Source organism: Struthio camelus, chromosome W (assembly GCF_040807025.1).
Source record: "Struthio camelus isolate bStrCam1 chromosome W, bStrCam1.hap1, whole genome shotgun sequence".
Taxonomy (NCBI): domain Eukaryota; kingdom Metazoa; phylum Chordata; class Aves; order Struthioniformes; family Struthionidae; genus Struthio; species Struthio camelus.
The window spans coordinates 66,810,087-66,827,657 of NC_090981.1; the positions used below are offsets into that span (position 1 = coordinate 66,810,087).

At 46.2% G+C, this 17,571-nt stretch overlaps 1 protein-coding gene across 2 annotated transcripts in view; it reads right to left on the reverse strand.

Annotated features, from left to right (window-relative positions):
• Positions 1-17,571, reverse strand: part of LOC104138524 (unconventional myosin-Vb) — a 133,778-nt gene that overhangs the window by 41,869 nt on the left and 74,338 nt on the right. For both annotated transcript variants that reach the window (XM_068924538.1, XM_068924537.1), the window contains exons 17-21: positions 15,844-15,930; positions 7,851-7,962; positions 6,426-6,637; positions 3,822-3,978; positions 1,725-1,964 (exon numbers count right to left, since the gene is read on the reverse strand). In XM_068924538.1, the coding sequence (XP_068780639.1) occupies positions 1,725-1,964; positions 3,822-3,978; positions 6,426-6,637; positions 7,851-7,962; positions 15,844-15,930 (808 nt within the window). The remainder of the gene's footprint in view (positions 1-1,724; positions 1,965-3,821; positions 3,979-6,425; positions 6,638-7,850; positions 7,963-15,843; positions 15,931-17,571) is intronic.

Genomic DNA, 17,571 nt, shown 5'->3' on the forward strand with positions numbered 1-17,571 from the left:
ACAAAGCGACATAAAGCCTTCCGGCCGCTCTCTGCGTGACCTCCAGAAGTGTCACCACCTGATTTAGAAACTAAGTTAAATAGGCCCAAATTAAACAGCATTGTGGCCACTAGAGTTTATAAGCTGCAGCTAATGCACAATAATAGGTTTGAATGTTTTAAAAAAAAAAAAAAAGTCTTCTCTTCCTCAGGGCACACAGAGTATTGCATATATCTATTCATGCATGACCTAAAGTAGCAGAAATAAAAACATGTTCTGGCACAGCTAGTCAGATAAGGATACAACTGCAGCTCTCCAGCTCACCTGCAATTTTCTTTCTTAAAAGTTAATGGGCATTTTTATAGATTAGCAAGGACTGAAATCGGGATACTTCAGGGAAAACATGATGCAACAAACTCGCTGCTGCCAGAAAATCCAGCGTACTGAAAAGAGATTGTAGTGGACCCGAGCTTGGGAGGCTCATTAGCACTTCCAAAGCATCCCGGGGAAGCTGTCATTCCTGAAACGGCGGTTAAAAATAGCTCGCTGGACAGACTATAATGAGTGTTAGAGCACAGTAATTCTTCCCTGCAAAAGTTATACAGAAAGCATCAAAGTAACCCCTGCAAAACGATCTTCAGAGAGATTCAGGGAGATCAAGGCAAAACCTCCAGCCCCTTCTTTCTCCCTGTTTAAAAGCTCACAGTGTCTTTTTCTCCGAAAGTAAACCCTTCTCCTGCTTTCAGGATCCAACACAGGAATTAACCAAGCCAAAATTAACCAGAGATTGTTTCTTCTTTATCGTTCCCCCTCCACACTTTTCCTGGCAGTAAATGGCTTATACGAGGGCTTACATCTTACACGATGTATAGGAGTTGCTCCTGACACATCCCAAGCAGAACGATCAATTGTAATTACTAGTAACTGGCACTACAGATAAGTATCCTGACTTAAAGAGAACTAGAGTTTAAACTCTACTTTTGCAGGCAAGAGAAGGTTATACCTGAATATGAATTTCCCCACTGATATTAGTGGACAGAACTGGACACTCCTGAGTATTTCCTGTACTCCTCCCTGAAATCCCTGTACAGCACTGTGAAGCTAGGCAGACAACAGAGAGGCCATTTATTAGAGTAACTTGCACACTGTTATGTCAGTAGGTGGGAAAACCTTGAACCAAAACCCTCCTGCTAAGAAGCGTGTAATCAAACTACCGTTCTGCAGCTCCGTAATGACAAGTGGCATTGGATGAAGGGCCTCTTTTTCGTGATAAGGCTGTCTCACTAAAACCACCAAGTCAGCCACACAGGCATCTATCACTTGCACCGCACCATCTCATCCTTCGTCACGGTTCTTACTGAAAAAGAGTTATCATATCTAATAACACGAACTCAAATTGCTTTGTAAAGTGAGTGTTTAGATAATTTATTCACTACTTTCCAGGTAAAATGACCCAGAAGACATATGGATCAGTACCCTGGACTGGGGCAGATGCTCTGCACCCCAGGAGTTTGTAGAGCACAAAATTTGGGTCAGCACACGAGCACAGCAAAGTAGGTATTGCCTGCTCCCATGCCATGTTAGTGGTGCAAATCAATCATCAAGTCTGAATAGTATCGATTATAATGCAAACTAGACATCTTTACAGCTTCCTGAGCAAGCTCTTCAGAGAGCAAGGTGGAGACCCAAGACCCACATGACCCAGAAGTAGGTCCACACTTGTCCCCGCGCAGCTCAGGACATACCTGCTCATCAATCTTCCTTTGAAGCTGGACAACCTTGTTCTCCATGCCAATGTTGAGTTTCTTCAGGTGCTGCGCTGAGCGGGCCTCGATCTTCAGGGCCTTCAGCTCCTGTCGGGCCTTCATGCGCCGGTAGTAGCACTGCAGGACAATGGTGGCACTCCTGATGCGGAGGAAGCGAGTACGGGCCAGCCAGGTGCGAAGGTACTTCTGGATGATGGTTGCTTTGTGCTCTACAAGCATCTATAAAACACGGGCAGAGACAGGGCGATCAGGAGAGTAAAGTCCTCCGTAAAGGTAATGGCAGCCTGGTATTGCTGTGACGTGGCAGCGTCCCGCGTAACACTCCCACGCTTCCCGAAGCCTTAGCATCAGACATAACTCACATCAGAACAGGGTTTGATGTTTTGAGTACTCTTCCATGCCTGCATTAAGATAATTACTGCTGCAGATAAACGCTGCCCTGGTGGGTTTTCTTATCATCTGGACAACCTTCAAACAGATTCCTGCAGTGTTCTCGCTATTGTCTGCATCCAGTTCTCCTGCAGGATTGGATTTCTACAAACTCATACCTCGTTCAGTTTCGTGAAGCTCCTGTCACTTTTGCATCGTATTTCTCCCCTGAATTTCCAGTAACCTTTTCAGAAGGTGGCAGTCCAATTCTCTTCTCTCAAACTAAAGACTCACATTTTAGAGAGACAAACAGCATGTTGCTAATAACTTTCCATGCGGATCTGTGCTGCAGTAAATTATGAGGAAAAAAATACTAGGGGGATTTAAAGCTTACAGGACAGCTTACTGTTACTAGCTTGGGTCAGGGCTTTAATTTACTGCCATAAAAGGCAGCACATCGGTTTCTCCTCATAAATCTTTTGTTTCACCCCATGGCTTTGTCTGCGCTTGCAAATTTTAATTTAGAATAAAGTGAGCTTACAATACTATCTTCAGCCTTGGCAGTCCTATAGATGGAGAAAGCTAGAGATGCCCACAGACCGAGAAGCAACCCTACTGTATTTCCTCGGGGGCCTCTTCCAGCCGTGCAGCAAAGCCTCCAGCAGGCTCTGGGCACACCCTGGATGCCAGCAGCAATACCTGCAGCCTGCAGCTGTTGCCAGGCACGGACTTGAACCGACATCCGTATCCAGGTGCTCCAGGATTAAGCATTTGCAGATTCTAGGGGCCTGGCTTGAAGGCAATATCTTCACCTTGTCAAGATTTTGGGTTTTTTAATCTCAGAGAGTTTATGCTAGGACACCTGCCTCCCCTGCGGAGGCTTCCTCTTTAAAAACCAGATGCTGAAAAAGTAATGGCAGAACAAGCTCCTAATCCCCAGCTCTTAGCTGCGCTGTTTGAGGACAGGGCAGCCCATTTCACCCTTCGCCTCTCTGGTGGGTCACCAGGTGTCCAAGCCACCTCCATCACCTCCAGGAGCAGGCTCTCCCCTCCCTGCTCCTCATGCCTCCGACTCCCTCACGTATCCCTCTGACCATCCACCAGGCAAAAAATTTGTTGCCCATCAAAGCAAAACTGAATCTGGACAGCAGACAGAAGACTCCCCAAAGCGATTCCCAATTTGTTATAGGGATGATCTCTCCCTGTATCACTTATCATCAGCCAACCTTTGCTTCCTTGCTTTTAGCCCCTGGGTTAGCACAGAAAGCTAACAGAGAGAATTGATTAAAAAGGGGTTGTATATCAATAAATGACCTGTTGCCTTCCAAATCAGACCCTACCAGTCTCCCTGTCGTACTGGTATCTGCCCCTGTACCACGGCTCAGATACAAATTCTGTTCGCCAGGTAAATTTTGTAGAGCATGCGTTAGATAAATGACATTTCCAGATTTCCAAATTGCCTTCTGGCATCTGTATGACTAACTTCATTTAGCTGCTCCTCGGAGGTGCTGCTGACAAAATCATCGGTGCTTGCACAGCTTTAAATGGCAATGTTTGCTGTCAACATGCGCGCTCCAGAAACACTGGAGGCAGTCGGCTTAGTAAAACATCAAATATCCATGATTAATACGTTAGCGTGCTAGGCCAGCAGAGGTAACAGGCTCTTCCTATTCACCGCTACCGCAGAGATGCTCCGCAGAGTCCTACCTTGCGATAAACTCTCCTGACAAACATGCCCCGAGCAAAAGCCTGGATGGTGACGGTGGCGTTGCGGACCCGCTGGAAAGCCCGGCGGATCCTTAGCATTCGATATTGCTTCTGGAAGACGGTGGCCGCTCGCGTTCTCCGCAGGTGCTCTGCAAGCCTGCAAAGCACAGGAAAAAGGTTAGTAATAAGCCTAAACTCCATCTCCCCTTCTTTTTGTCATAGCGTTAAACTGTACGGAGAGAAAACCCTTTCGGCCAAAAACAGCTCGACAGCGTTCAGGATAGATCGTCCCAACACTAAGGCTAGGAAAAGCTAACAGTATTCGTCATTAGAGTAACAGGAACACACACACAGTCAGGAAACATCCATGGTACCTGGGGGCACTGAAACCACAAATCAACACACGCCACGTTATTTCTAAGTAGCATTAAAACAAATTATTTTCCAGCTTTTTCCTTCATCTGAACTCTCAGCCTTACGTACGTGAGCCAAACAACATCCAGGTTGACTTCACGAGTTCCCTAGCTATAACAAGCGAGTGTCGTCCAGGGTATCCACCGACTGCAAGTCCACTCTGTAAAAATGCTGCAGCAAATGGATTTGGCATTTAAACCGGTGTGCGCTAGTTTGGCAATGTTCAAGAGCAGAACCCCAAGTGATTCATACACAGTAAATAACGCAGGATATGGTCAACTCCGTGCATGGTGCTACCATTCGCGGACCGAATTCACGTTCAACTTGTTGTTACACGGCTTAATAAGCGCCCATAAAACCTCCTGTTAATTTGATAACTAGCTTGTTTTTCTGAATTTATGATGCATTTATTGCTCTCAGCATGAAGCATTATATAAACATTTGTCCCAGCTTTTTCTTATTTTGGGAAAACCATATCAAAACTAAAAGGGCCAGATCGGATTGGCTTAGATATTCTATTCTGATGGTTTCTCCTTACGACCCACTGAACCAGAGCTTGCTAACAAGGAGGAGGGATGCTCTGTCTCCAAAAAGAGGAGAGAACAGTTTATCCAGGTGACACCTGTGAAACCAGCACAAAAGGGTGAGCTGAAAAGTCGTGGCAGGGAAACACTGCAGCAAGAAGTTGTCCCAAGGAAATGCTATGAATGGGGAAGACCAGGCAGCCAGATTTCTTCTCCAAGGGTGTTTTCCCAGCTCCTGAAGTCACAAGTGCTAAAGATATCCATCTTGGCCCTCAGTTTTCTCTGTATGCCTTGCAGGCAGGTCCGCCCATGAGACAGGTCTCATTTTTAATATCTGCTTTGGCCACCCATGCTCCAGGGAGCTTGCCCCCTCCTCACTGGGACATTCCCGCAACATCCACAGGAGCACAGCTGTGGTGACTCAGGTGCTCTTGCTTTCACCTTAGCAGTCCCAAGGACTTTGCCTCCTGGAGCCACAGTCTCACGTATTCAGAGTTTCAGGAGGTTTCTGCCCATCTAATTCCAGCCTCTTCCTTTTGGCTCGTACCCCTCCCAGGGCGAGCACTTGGACATCACCAGGAACACCAGGAAAGGCAAATACAGAGCCCAAGTCTGTAACAACTCAGCTGTCGTTACCGAAACACATACAGCAATTTCTGTTAGAATCTCTTAGGTACTTCCAAAATACAATGTGATTTACAGGAAATAAAGACGCCACCTTTGAAGGAACATGGAAGATCTTCACCTTCTGCTGCCCGATTTAACTGACAGAAATCAGCTTTCAGTGAGCAAAGAGTGAAGTACTGGCCGTGTCATGCCGTGCACACTTAACTCAACAGCAGCGTCTCATGGTGCCCAGGTATAGAGCTAACTGGGCGGCAGATTACAGAGCAGTGCTTCTAAACAGATGTTAATTGCTTTACTGCCCCACATCTGGTGTCGGCAGCCTATCAGAAACTCCAGGGAGCCGTTCAACGCTAGAAAGCTTGAGATTCCAGTACGCGGAGAGTTAATCTCTTTGCTCGATTATTCTGTACTGTAAATAACCCCACTGCCCGTGATGTGGAGTGATTCCTCTCATTACAAAGGATACAGCAAATCAATGCTGAGAACTCTCCTTGGGTACCGAGGAGGCACAGATCTAGTCTCTGCAGCACAGGAGCACAGGCCAATTAGTGCAGTGCTCAGTCCCTGATGCAAGTGCCATTTGCCAGAGGTAGCCCCAGAAAAAGAGGAGTTCGGTGACATACTTCCACCCAAACATCTCAGGGTACTTTAATCATCTGATTGCAACCTAGCTGGCTGCATTACTACCCTGGCTCAGAACACAGAAATTAAACTAATTCAAACATGAAATCAGTCTGAGGCAAAGAATTTAGACGATTTGTCCCTGGTAAAGAGGAACCAGGAGTGAGCCCCAACTTCGGCCCATAAAATTTCACCATGGTGCCTACACACACAAGACACATCTTGCCTTCCCAGGGGCTGAAACCTCTAGGTAAAAAGGGAGGACCACGCGCACAGCATTTTCATGCTTCTCACACTAAACGCCCAATTATTTCTTAAGGCCCATGAGACAGACTTGACTGAGGGTCGGAGCGCCCAGAAGAATTTTTCCACTTGAGTTCCCAGCTAGCCCTTCCTTGGAGGCCTCCCTAGGACCTACCTGCGAGCCAGGTGCCCACGGGCGTAACGCTGGATTACTATCGCAGCCCTCTTCAGCCTTTGGTACTTCACTCTCTGCAGCCAGCCCCGCACTGTCTTCTGAATCATGATTGTGGCAGCTCTGAACTTATCTGCTCGCAGTTTCTCCAGATATGCCACCTGGCCTGCACGGAAAAAGATCTTGGTACGTCCAAACTGGAACTTGTCTGGATCCTTTTCAAAAGCATAAAGGAAACTATATTTAATTTAGGCAAACATTTTTTTTTTCTTCAGTCTGTGTATGTTGCTCAGTAGATACAAATAACAACATTTTGAATCAAGTTCACCAGTTCAGTTCACAACTCTTTTCCACAGGGTAATGCAGGTATGATTAGACTCCAACCTACCTCAGCTTCTGTACACCCATTTATGAATATGACACTAGGAACCAGGCTTACTTTCCACATAAATTTCCACATAAATTTTGAATGTGTTTATTTATAGACCGATGGAAGTCCAGGGGACTTCAAGAAAAGGTTTCCTTCTAGAAAAGATTAAGGCTTATGTCCGCAGAGGCATATATGGACCGCAAGCAGCTCTGCTGCTGAGGAGACAACAGTCGGAATAGGAAAAAGGCCCTTTGTGGCAAGGAACCCAAACGAGTAAATTCCTCGAAATCTCATCAGAAAAACAGGGATCAGAAATCAAAAACCTAACTATAATGCTCTGCACATTTGGGGCTCCTCAGCAGCAAGACACCAAGAAGAAACCTCTGTATACACATTCACAATTTAAAAATAGTGCATGCGAGTCTGAGTAGCAAGAAGTGGAAGACATTTCTTATTTGCTTAAATATATAAGGGGAAAAAGTTCCAATCAAAAGGATGTGCTTTCTACATGTAAGTTGCCATTAAAAGTTACCATGCATCAAGAGAGGGCAACTGTACATTCTTCTCTTAGTTGTGCAAACAGGCACTTAAGGATTGGCTTGCGGGACAGAACCATCTTTTAGCCATTCTGTTTCTTGATCTTGACTAAAATTCATTACGTTGCACACAGCATCCAAAGCTGGACCCCTAAAATCTGCTTCAGCTTATGGCTAGTCAAATTCAGAAAGGTGGTGGTGGGGTAGCGGGGGTGAGTTTTCTGGAGATGGCCAATTTGGCCAATTTTTCAGGTCCATGACAGCAAAGTCTGGAATTCAGTAGCACATAAAATAGCATTTTCTGCTTGACTGCAATCCATAGATCTCATGCCATGTCTCACTTCCTCTTATTCCCTCTGGTAAGGCTACCTCATTTTGGAAGAGGCCCCTGGCTGCCTTGACTCAGTCAGCACCTGCACAAGCAGCAGGTGAAGTGGGAGAAAGGAGGGTGATTCAAATCATAGCAAAGCCATGAACTTCTGCACTGTAAAAACTATCACTAAAGGTTCAGTCCCAGCTCACCTTAATGAGGTCTTCCAACAGGGTCCGGCAGATCTGCTTCTTGTCATTCTTGGAGATGTCTCTCTTCTTCATAAGAACACGGTACCTATTGAAGAAGTCGTGGTAGGACCACCTGAAAGCAAAGCACACCCAGAATTAGCCTGCACACTGCATGTTATTTTTTTATGGCCACCCTCTGCGCAGATTGCAGCCCTCTGAACGGAGCTAGCTTGCCTGAACTCGAACCCCATCTCAGACCTTCTTTGCCACCAAACCTATTTATTGGTGCTCATCTAGTCTGCAACAGAAACGACACGGATTATCGGGTAAAAGAGCTCCTGAGCTCCTCTCCCTGTGCAGTGCGCCGGGAGCACCTTCCTCCCAGTTACCAAATCCTTTCTCTTCCAGCAAGGCCGCAGCAGTAAAGCTTTGCTTCTGCAAACTCTGACAAACATAGAAGTTTGAATCAATTCACTCACTAATCACTGGTCTGCTGCTGAGACCTTTAAAACAAACATGAACTTTTCAGACTCTGAAGAGACAAAGTAGCAGCTTGGATGAGGCTTTGCTGTCATCAGCAGTAAAGTCTCTAAACAGGCAACACTAATTTCAGGAATTAGAGCCCTATATTTTACTGCTAGGGACCAGCGTCTCCTGCCGTGTCCACGAGATTTAGAGCCTGCAGATAGCATTTTGGAAATGGCTCAGCATCTGCCAATTCTCAGCCTTCTCCAAATTAACACGGTGAGTTACGGACCCCGCAGAACCAGACTTGTTAATTGAAGTAGTAGGCGTTTCCAGTGCTGCCAAAGAGTTGCTGTCGTTATTTCCAAAAAACCCGAACAACAAATGCCAAGGAAAAGATGGAAGAAGACTGCAGATATCTTGATTTCTGCTCTCATGGAGTAAAGACATTCATGAGCCTCGGCCTCGCTCGCGTGACCGCCCTGGCGGCTCATGGAAATGAGGACACACCGCGTGAACCTCAGCCATGCTGAAACCTCGCCTCAGCCCAGCAACCCGTGCGTGTATTTATTTTTGTGCTACTACAACCATTTTTTCCTATTTTTTTCAGTTCACCAAAATAAAACAGTCCAGAGATTAGGAAAGTGAGGGGAAAAAAAAAAGACAAAACAAATCACAAAAGGCCAGTATCATGCCTGTGACAGGTCCTTATACTGGGCCAGTTTTCTATGCTGGGGCTGGGCGAGACATCACACCATCTCAGTAGCTTCCATCGACATCTCTGCAAAACGTCTCATCTCTAACGAAACTCTCTGCAAGCTGGGAACGTGATAAGACAGACATACCACAAATATTTCTCAAGATACATGATGAATACAGTTTCACCTCAGTCGAAAAAATGCAGCAAAGGGGGAAAGCCAGTCTGATTAAAAGCAATACGCTAATTAAAAGAACGCAGTAGAAATGAAAGGTTTACAAAGAGAACGAAGGGAGAAAAAGCAAAGCAACTGGGCTGCTAAGGACTGGGATGTGCCATAGGATGAGAGGCAACAATAAAAATGGGGCTTTGCCATGCTCACATTTCTCTGTGTAACTCTGGAATAGCCAGATTTAGTGAAGATTTCATCCCTTGCCCAATGGGTCCTGGGGTCAGATAGCCCAGGCTGCCAGTCCCTAAATGACCAAAAGTACCAAATTACCACTAGCTAAAGAACAGTAACTAAAAAAAAGATACCTGCTGCGAAGAGCTGTCTCTGGGTGAGGGAGAGCACAACTAAACCCAACAACCGTGCAAGGCTACAGGCTTGTGTCATGTAGCGTTTCAGCCAAAATTGTGTTCTCTTTTCTTCCTAATCGCTTCTCTCTTATAACCACATTTCCAACTTTGTGCCTAAACTTGATCCTTTGGCTTTGCACATGTACAAGCACGTCAGATGCTTACCAAGATGCAAATTAAAGCTGATAGGAGGAGCAGAGCATACAGTGCCCAAGGCGCAAAGCCAAACACACGATGCTGGAGACATCCTGCCTGTGTCAGATGTTACTCGAGCCAGAGTTGTGGCAGAGCTCAGAAGAAGAGAGAAAAAGGGGGAGTTTTCCCATTAAGCTGCCAGAGCCAGTTTAGGGGCCGGTATTATTAAACGCTGCTATTAAGAGGCAAAAGTCATCTGGGAGGTGCTGCCTGTACCCCTCCGGCAAAGAGCAGATGGCGAAGAGGGAACACACGCAACTGAGAGAACGTATCCAAGTTGGGCAGAGAGCAATAAAATCCATCCATCGTCCTGCACCGAAGCAGAGACGGTGCAGATTTTGCCGACGCTTTCAAACAAGAGTCAGACACCTGCAGGACAATGGAAAATTCCTGTAAAAGTGCTATTTAACTGGTTACACAGTAGCATCTTTCTTTGTAGCTATTACACTCATTTCACACGGTGGAAAAAAATGACCCGTTTCCATTTGGGCCGATCTCAAACATACTCGTTTTTTAGCATCAGGTTTTGCGTCTAGTCGCACATGGGACATTGGAAATAGGATTGCCGAGGGCTTGTGGGGCACTTTGCTTGGCTGGTGGCATCTGTAATCCTCTCCCTCACCTCCAGCCACTTCTCCCAGAAGTCCATGGCCAAACGTTGCGCTTCCACAACGCAATGCGGCTTTACCTTGCTCTAACATGACTGCTCGAAACACCCTCATTGATTTAGCATCAGTCAGCCCAACAGAGTAGCCCGATAAAAGCTCTATCATATTGGGGGTCAGGCAGTCAACCAGGAGCTTAAGGTGATGGGGAAGAAAAACCACACTGTGGGCCGACACTACAGAAACGGATCTCCTCCGAGAAGATCGGGGTCGGAAAGCAGGAGGCCATTCATGCAAGGGTCTCTCCGGGGAACAAGCTCACTGGCCCCGGGGGAGCACGGGATGCTCCTTGGCCAGGGTATTTGCCAGAGCAGGTAAAGACAGCTGCGTTTAGGCAAGCGAAGCTGCAGAGGTTCATAGACGCTGTTACAGGATCTCCCCAGAGCAAGAGGCGATTAAAGTGTTTAGGTTTAATGTAACGTGTCTGCTTAAGCCGCTTAAGGTTTAAAGCGATATCAAATTACCTTGCAACTACATGCTTGGAGAGACACAAACATGATCCCCCAGCCCTTCGCGAGAGAGCTCTCTTGCGCAGAAGTACTGAAGCTTAAGGCTTAGGACACACATATATATTTTTTTTAATACAAATTTTTACATGTCTTTTTTAGGTTAGACATCAGCATCCTCAGTAGAGTAAAGAAAAAAAGAGGAAACATCCTTCCCTCCTGCTAGGTACTCGCTCACGATGAAGGATGCTCCAGGCTGCAACAGCTCAAGCGTCAAAATGGGAAGGTTATGCCTCCCTTGGACTTGCTGGGAGTATTAAAATCTCACTCGCCAGGTTTTAAAGGTGGCCTCCCTCCTTGACCAGTGCCACCTCCATCACAACCTACAGCAAGGGCGCACCTCATTGCTAGGTGCTGGAAAACCACCACAGACCACTAACTGAATACAATTTTGAACTCCTTTGCTTCCGCTACCAAGTTACAAGATCCAGACAGGAGACACGGGAGAAGAAACATTACTGGAATGATTTTTGTACCTGCACAGCTGAGAAAGAGGGAGAAGAAGGAACAAAGAACTGAACAGAGACTGGTCAAGCCTTCCCAAGAAATTAACCTCCAGGCTGAGATCAAGCACAACCAACCTCAAACACCAAAATTTTCCTTTGCAGATGCTAGCACAGGCCACTAAAAGAAAGAGGCAATAAAAGGAATGGAGTGACACAGGAAAATAAATAACGCTAGTGAAAAAATTCATTGGGCTCGAGAAGCAAGGAGGATGGTTCCTGACTTGGCCAGGAGCAGGAGACCTGGTCAACAGGTCCAGCAATTTCTTTGCCACCTCAAGGAGCTAACGGGAGGGAATAGGGAAAAAGCCATGAAACGGGCCACAAAGTAACCCTAGCACCTGTGGTTTAATGAGTAAAGGTTGGAAGCTTTACACAGGGAAGGCAGCTGCATCACAACCACAACGGGGCGCAGAGCGAACCAGCTGCTCCTGCCCAAGTCGCGCAGATACGAACCCAGGATACGAACCCGGGCCACGGCGCGGCAGAAAGAGGCGTCCAGCTCCCCCAGCTGTATTTGTTATCACCCAGCAACTACAGGGAGGGCTCACTTAGGAAATTCTGACTCCTACTGAAGTCTTGGAAAGCATCTCTCCAAGCAGGTAGCGTTTGCCCAAAATACCTCCGACCACTTGTTTTTTTTCGTGATTACAACAGCATCATTCCAGTAGCTCCAAACAGAAGAGGAGAAAGGAGGAATATAATAAGAGCTTTGGGCTTTTACGACGCAACTATAAAGCGGTTTCTTTTGGTGGCACAAAATCAGTGACTTCACAGACCACCTCCCACGGAAACGCCAAGAAATCGCACATCAGCCCGGAGGTATCTCAGCACCCCGACCATCCCGCTACATCTGCTGAGCACGGACAGCCTTGTGCAGGTGCAGAAACCAAAATTAAAAGACATCACTCCCGGGCCATGTCACGCCACCCACTGAAAGGGTCAACATTTTAAGTTGCCTGGGAGATGGGAGGCATCGATCTTCCTGCAGGAGCTGGAGTCTGTTTGGGGGCGTGCAGGTTGAATAGTTGAGCTGAGATTTGCTATGAAATTATTTTAGAAACTGCAGCCCTGGGAGAAAAATTTCTCTTGCTTTGTTTACCGCAGAACAGATTTGCTTTTCAATTAGCTCCAAAACATTCAGACTGGCATTGCTTGAAATTATCTGGAATAGACTCAAAGAGCAGAATGAGGGGAAAAAACACTCTCAATAAATTACCTTTTTTTCTGAGTGGGGCGGGGGGAGTGGACAAACAGACCTACCAGCAGCCAAACTAATTTACAGATTGTGTGTTCCCTGAAAAGGCTGCACGATTGCTAAGTGCACATTATGAAAAGTGATTTTATGCACAAGGATGCCCATGAAAGATTTCAATTATGCATGTTTAGCGTTCATAGAGACTAGCAGCTGGGACTTCATACTGAACCGATATAAAGACGCAGTGTCTGACAGCTCCAACAAGCAGAGGCACAGGCTGGGAAACAAGAATTTCCCCTTAGGCGAAAAAAGTTTCCATGGGGAAGGGGGCCAAGCACCGGAAAAGGGACAGGTCACACGGCAGGAGACCGCGGTGATCTGAACACTGATGGGTATGTTGAGCACGAGCATGGAAAGCAAGGCACAGTTTAGATAAAATTCAGGTGAAAAACATGTTTCAGAGTGTTTTGTTATTCGTGGAGCTCTGCATCAATTTATTTTCTATAGATTATGCAACCAGTTTCTCTAAAGAAGATGAATGGTTTATTCTAGAGAGACATGTTCCAGGCTTTACCCACAAAAGCTGATGATAGATACACTATCTATATCTCTAAGACAGTCCATTCATCACATTCATTTACGTGCCCACTAACAAATACATTTCTTAACTACTCCCTGCCGTTTCAGACTAAATGATACATTTTCAATTTACTTGAGCTAGTTGCCGAATACCGTATTCCACAGAAATAATAAAATAAAGTCAGGCATACCCAAAGTGGGGAACATGAGGCTTCATCCTTCAGTGGAAGTATATTACGTCCTTTATACAGGCTGAAGAACAGTAAAAACTGTGTGTGTGTTTTGTTTTGTTTTGTTTTTTAAATGGAACCAGGTAAGAAATTACTTGGGACCTCAAAACATTCAGGTCTTCAACCCCTAAAGTAACTGCGATTGAGCAAAGGCATCAGCTGCCTTCAGCCATTACTTTGCCCTTCTCAGAGTCCTCTGACCTTAAGCCACACTGCTCTCAGAAGTTACTCTTGCAACAACAATATGCTGGGAAATATTCCGATGTACATATTACAGGATGAAAATTTCCATTTTCTCCCGTTTCTGTAATATAACTTTTTGAGATAAAACATCTTGAGAATTCTCTTGCTCTACAGTTAAATTGTTCACATCCAAGTGAAACAAACCTCACAAAGATTTCAAGATTTGTTTGATTATTTTAAGTAGTCTAAATTTATAACCTTCACCCAGGGTTTCTGTTTCAAGCAATGACCCTTCTTTTCACGTGATTTTTAATCGACTGTTACAAATTGACTTGTATTGATATAAAAGGGAATAAATGGGTATAACCAATGCTCACGGAGATTTTGTGCTGTGATGAAAACCAAGGACACGATCTCACGCATGGAAAACCCAGAAAGAACTAAAACAGCTATTGCATTTCCCAGAGTAAGATTCTGACAAAGTAGCTTTTGCTAAATTCGTTTATAAAGCCACCTCAAATACCCAGACTATTCGCCATCTTTTAACGATGTCGCACAACGCCTAGTGCTTGTTTTCGAGGCTGGAATTCCACGATCAAGGACAGGAAAGAACTATCAGCATCCAAAGCAAACATCTCATTGCGTGCCGAGTTGCTGCTGTATACCGTTATCTTCTGGAAACGATAAAACAAACAAAGAACCTGTCCCTGAAGCATCCCAAACACCGAACTGCAGAAGGTCACTCGGAAGAAGACTGAAAACTGAGCAGCTATTTGCACCTTTTTTTTCCCTGGGGAGAGCAGGAGAGCTGACAAGATGCAGTGATGGAAGAGTTTTGTATTCCTAGCGTCCTGGGAAAGAGACTCTCGCCACTGAAAGCATCCGGGCCAGATCACACTACAGGTCACTTCTGCCTCTGGGCTTTTCTGGATAGAGTGGTCCTCATACCAGTGGAGCATTTCCCATAAATAGGCCCTGACTGGCCTCCAGGGGCTGGAGCGTTTTCCACCCTTCACCCCCCCCCCCTCCCCAGTTATTAACTGGACATGGGTGGATTTTAGTGCCACAGGGTCTAAACGGAGTGGGCAGAGATGGGGAAATGATATCAGCTGACCGGACAGCGGAGGCTTTACGCAAGGTTAACCGCGGCAGAGCGGTCCCATGACAGCGCACTCGAGGGATCTGCCAGAGACAGGAGTAACTGGCAAGGCAGCGCGCTCCTCCCCAAAACCAGGGACGGGGAGTTTCCCACGGCGTTCAGCATCATGGGTAGCTGGCTTTTTACCGAGTGCATTTATAACCCCTTTGTTCCCTACAGAAAGGCTGACACGAGCACAAAACTGCTTGGCAGAAAAGCAGAGGTGATGCATTTTCAGAACTATTTGCCCTTGTCATCTTCAGGCCTTATTTATAGTTTACATGTGGGGATTTATTAGGCCTTAAAACCTCTGCTGAATTTTGTATCACAATCAGCAAGAGGCACAGCACCCGTAACCTTTCCTTTTTACAATGCAAGTTTCAAGTCAAATATGCTTCAGATGCGTTGAGTGAAAGCCTGCAATAATGATTTGCAACCCTTTCTTTCCCCGTGAGCACAACAACATTTTGGGGGGCTGAAATTACTATTGCAGCAGGTGCCTGAAGCCAGAAAAAAGGAAAGAAAGATGTACAGGCCCATAGGAGTGCGAGGAGCCCTGCGGCACGGGGAGCTTCAGGTGAGCAGGGGGAGTCCTGCAGGGCAACTCTGCCTTCCAAGCGAGCCAAACACGCAGGATTACAGAGCCAATATCACTGCTTGCTGTCCACCTCCAAATGGGATCGAAGCTGGACTCCCTGATCTGTCACGCACTGGCATTTTCAGCAATTTTATAGTGTACCACATCAAATTAGTTTTCAGCACCAAACTGAAAGCACCAACGGAAATACTGGACAAAACCCAAGGCCCTGTCTGGCAGCCTGACATTGCAGCTTCTCGCTCAGAAATGCATCTCTTAGAACTGCAGATCCCCAGGAGCTTATGGGGGTTTTGTAAAATAAAAATAAAAATTAAAAATTAAAAAAAGGTAATGTATCCTGGATATAAGCCAACCTCATTCAACCCTGCTTCTCCAAACACTGGTGTTTTCTCCTCCTCCTCCCTCCCTCCTTGCAATAAAATTTGCTGAAGGAAGCCCATCAGCAGCAGAACACCATGCCAAATTCAGGTGACAGTACCTGGACGGGAAGCCAGCTGCACTGATGCGGATGGTCTCCAACACACCACAAGCTCTGAGCTGCTGGACTGCTCTCTTTGGATCAAATCTGTAATTAGAGTTAGGATACAGATGAACACAGCGAAAAGAAATCCACATCGGCATCACTCTAAAGCATCCACAAGAAGGTTGACATTAGCACCCTTTGCAATGTATCCCGTTTTACACCTGCTGACACACACAGCGTGCTGGGAAATTCAGTCCTCTATATCCATCCGGACACTATACTGCAAGAAAGACTAAGGCCTGAAACAGCTTGATAGTGACCCCCTTAGGGACGTGAATTAGCATCTGATTTGCAGAAGAAAGCTCTGCTGTCATCATTAGCATAGAGGCTGAAGAAAACCAGGCTGAAGAAAGTGGCTAGCTTTCGTCCATACCTATTCCCTCACTATACCCGAGCACTAATCCCACACCCCATTTGGGAACAGGCTGCACAGATGTCGGACGTTTTCTTTCCATGTCATAGGCTGGATGAGCTTTTCAAGTGAAATGGTCCTTCCTATCACCCTACTATCAAGCCAAGTGGTACTCTTGGGACAAGACGGCAATCTGTTGCAGTCTGCCTCCGAGGCCATAAGATACTCTGCTGCGTAAAGCAATACAATTAAGATAAAGAAGGGAACAGGCGACTACATCACAAGCTGCCTAGAAATAACAGCAACGCTCTTCTGTGGACAGGGAAGCTTTCATCCCAGAAGATCGCAGGGCAATCCACATCATTGTGCACAAAGGGATCTTTCTGCAACACAGCCATCCTCACTGCAAAGCCACCAAGGGGGTGAAACGCAGCAAATCACTGCAGCCACCACAGCTCTCCGCACAGAAAGCCAGGACCTCTCCAGCCACTGCTCCTCCCGCAGATTTGGGCTGACGCACTGCCCTCATTCAAGCTGAAGTTTAGTGTTCAACTCTTTTCTTTCTGAAGTCTTCTCCGTGAGGGGTCAACCACAGACACAGTTCGTGGTCAGAGCCAAAACTCTGTGTGGCAAGCATTACTGCGTGGTGTCAAAGCTTCCTTCCAGGCTGAAGGTCTGATATCCCCCCACCAAAACACACAAAACTAGATTTTGCACCAAGATGTGAAGTAAGAGCCAGAGTAATGCAGGTTGCAAAGGACCTCGGGAGGTCCCCAGCCCACCCTCCTGCTCCAAGCAGGGGCAGCACCAGGTTGCTCAGGGATTGATCCAGTTGGGTCTTGAAAATCTCCAAGAAAGGAGACGGCACAACCTCCCTGGGCAACCGCTCCGCTGCTAAACCGCCCCCACAGGGAAAAATTTTTCCGTATCTCCAGTCTGAAGATCTCCTTTCAATTTAAGCCTGATGTCTCCCATCCTCCCACTATGCACCACTGGGAAGAGCTTGGCTTCATCTTCTTGGTACTCTCCTCATAGATAGCAGCAGGTTCCCCCTAAGCTTTTTCTTCTGCACGCTAAATGTCTCATTTTAGCAAAAAAATCATAATGTTCTCATGAGCTGAAAAATGTTAACTTTTAGAGGGGAAAAAATAATCCATGCTTTTGCGCTGAACGGTGAAGATATAACCAAGTGTTCTGCATGTTACGAGATACCACTTTGACACTAACACAGTGTGGTGCCACTCATGTCCCATTTCTCTACTTCCTCCTAGCACTTCCAGTGAAAATGCCTCCAAAATGTGAATTCCTTTACAGCCATACCAGTGTTTGCC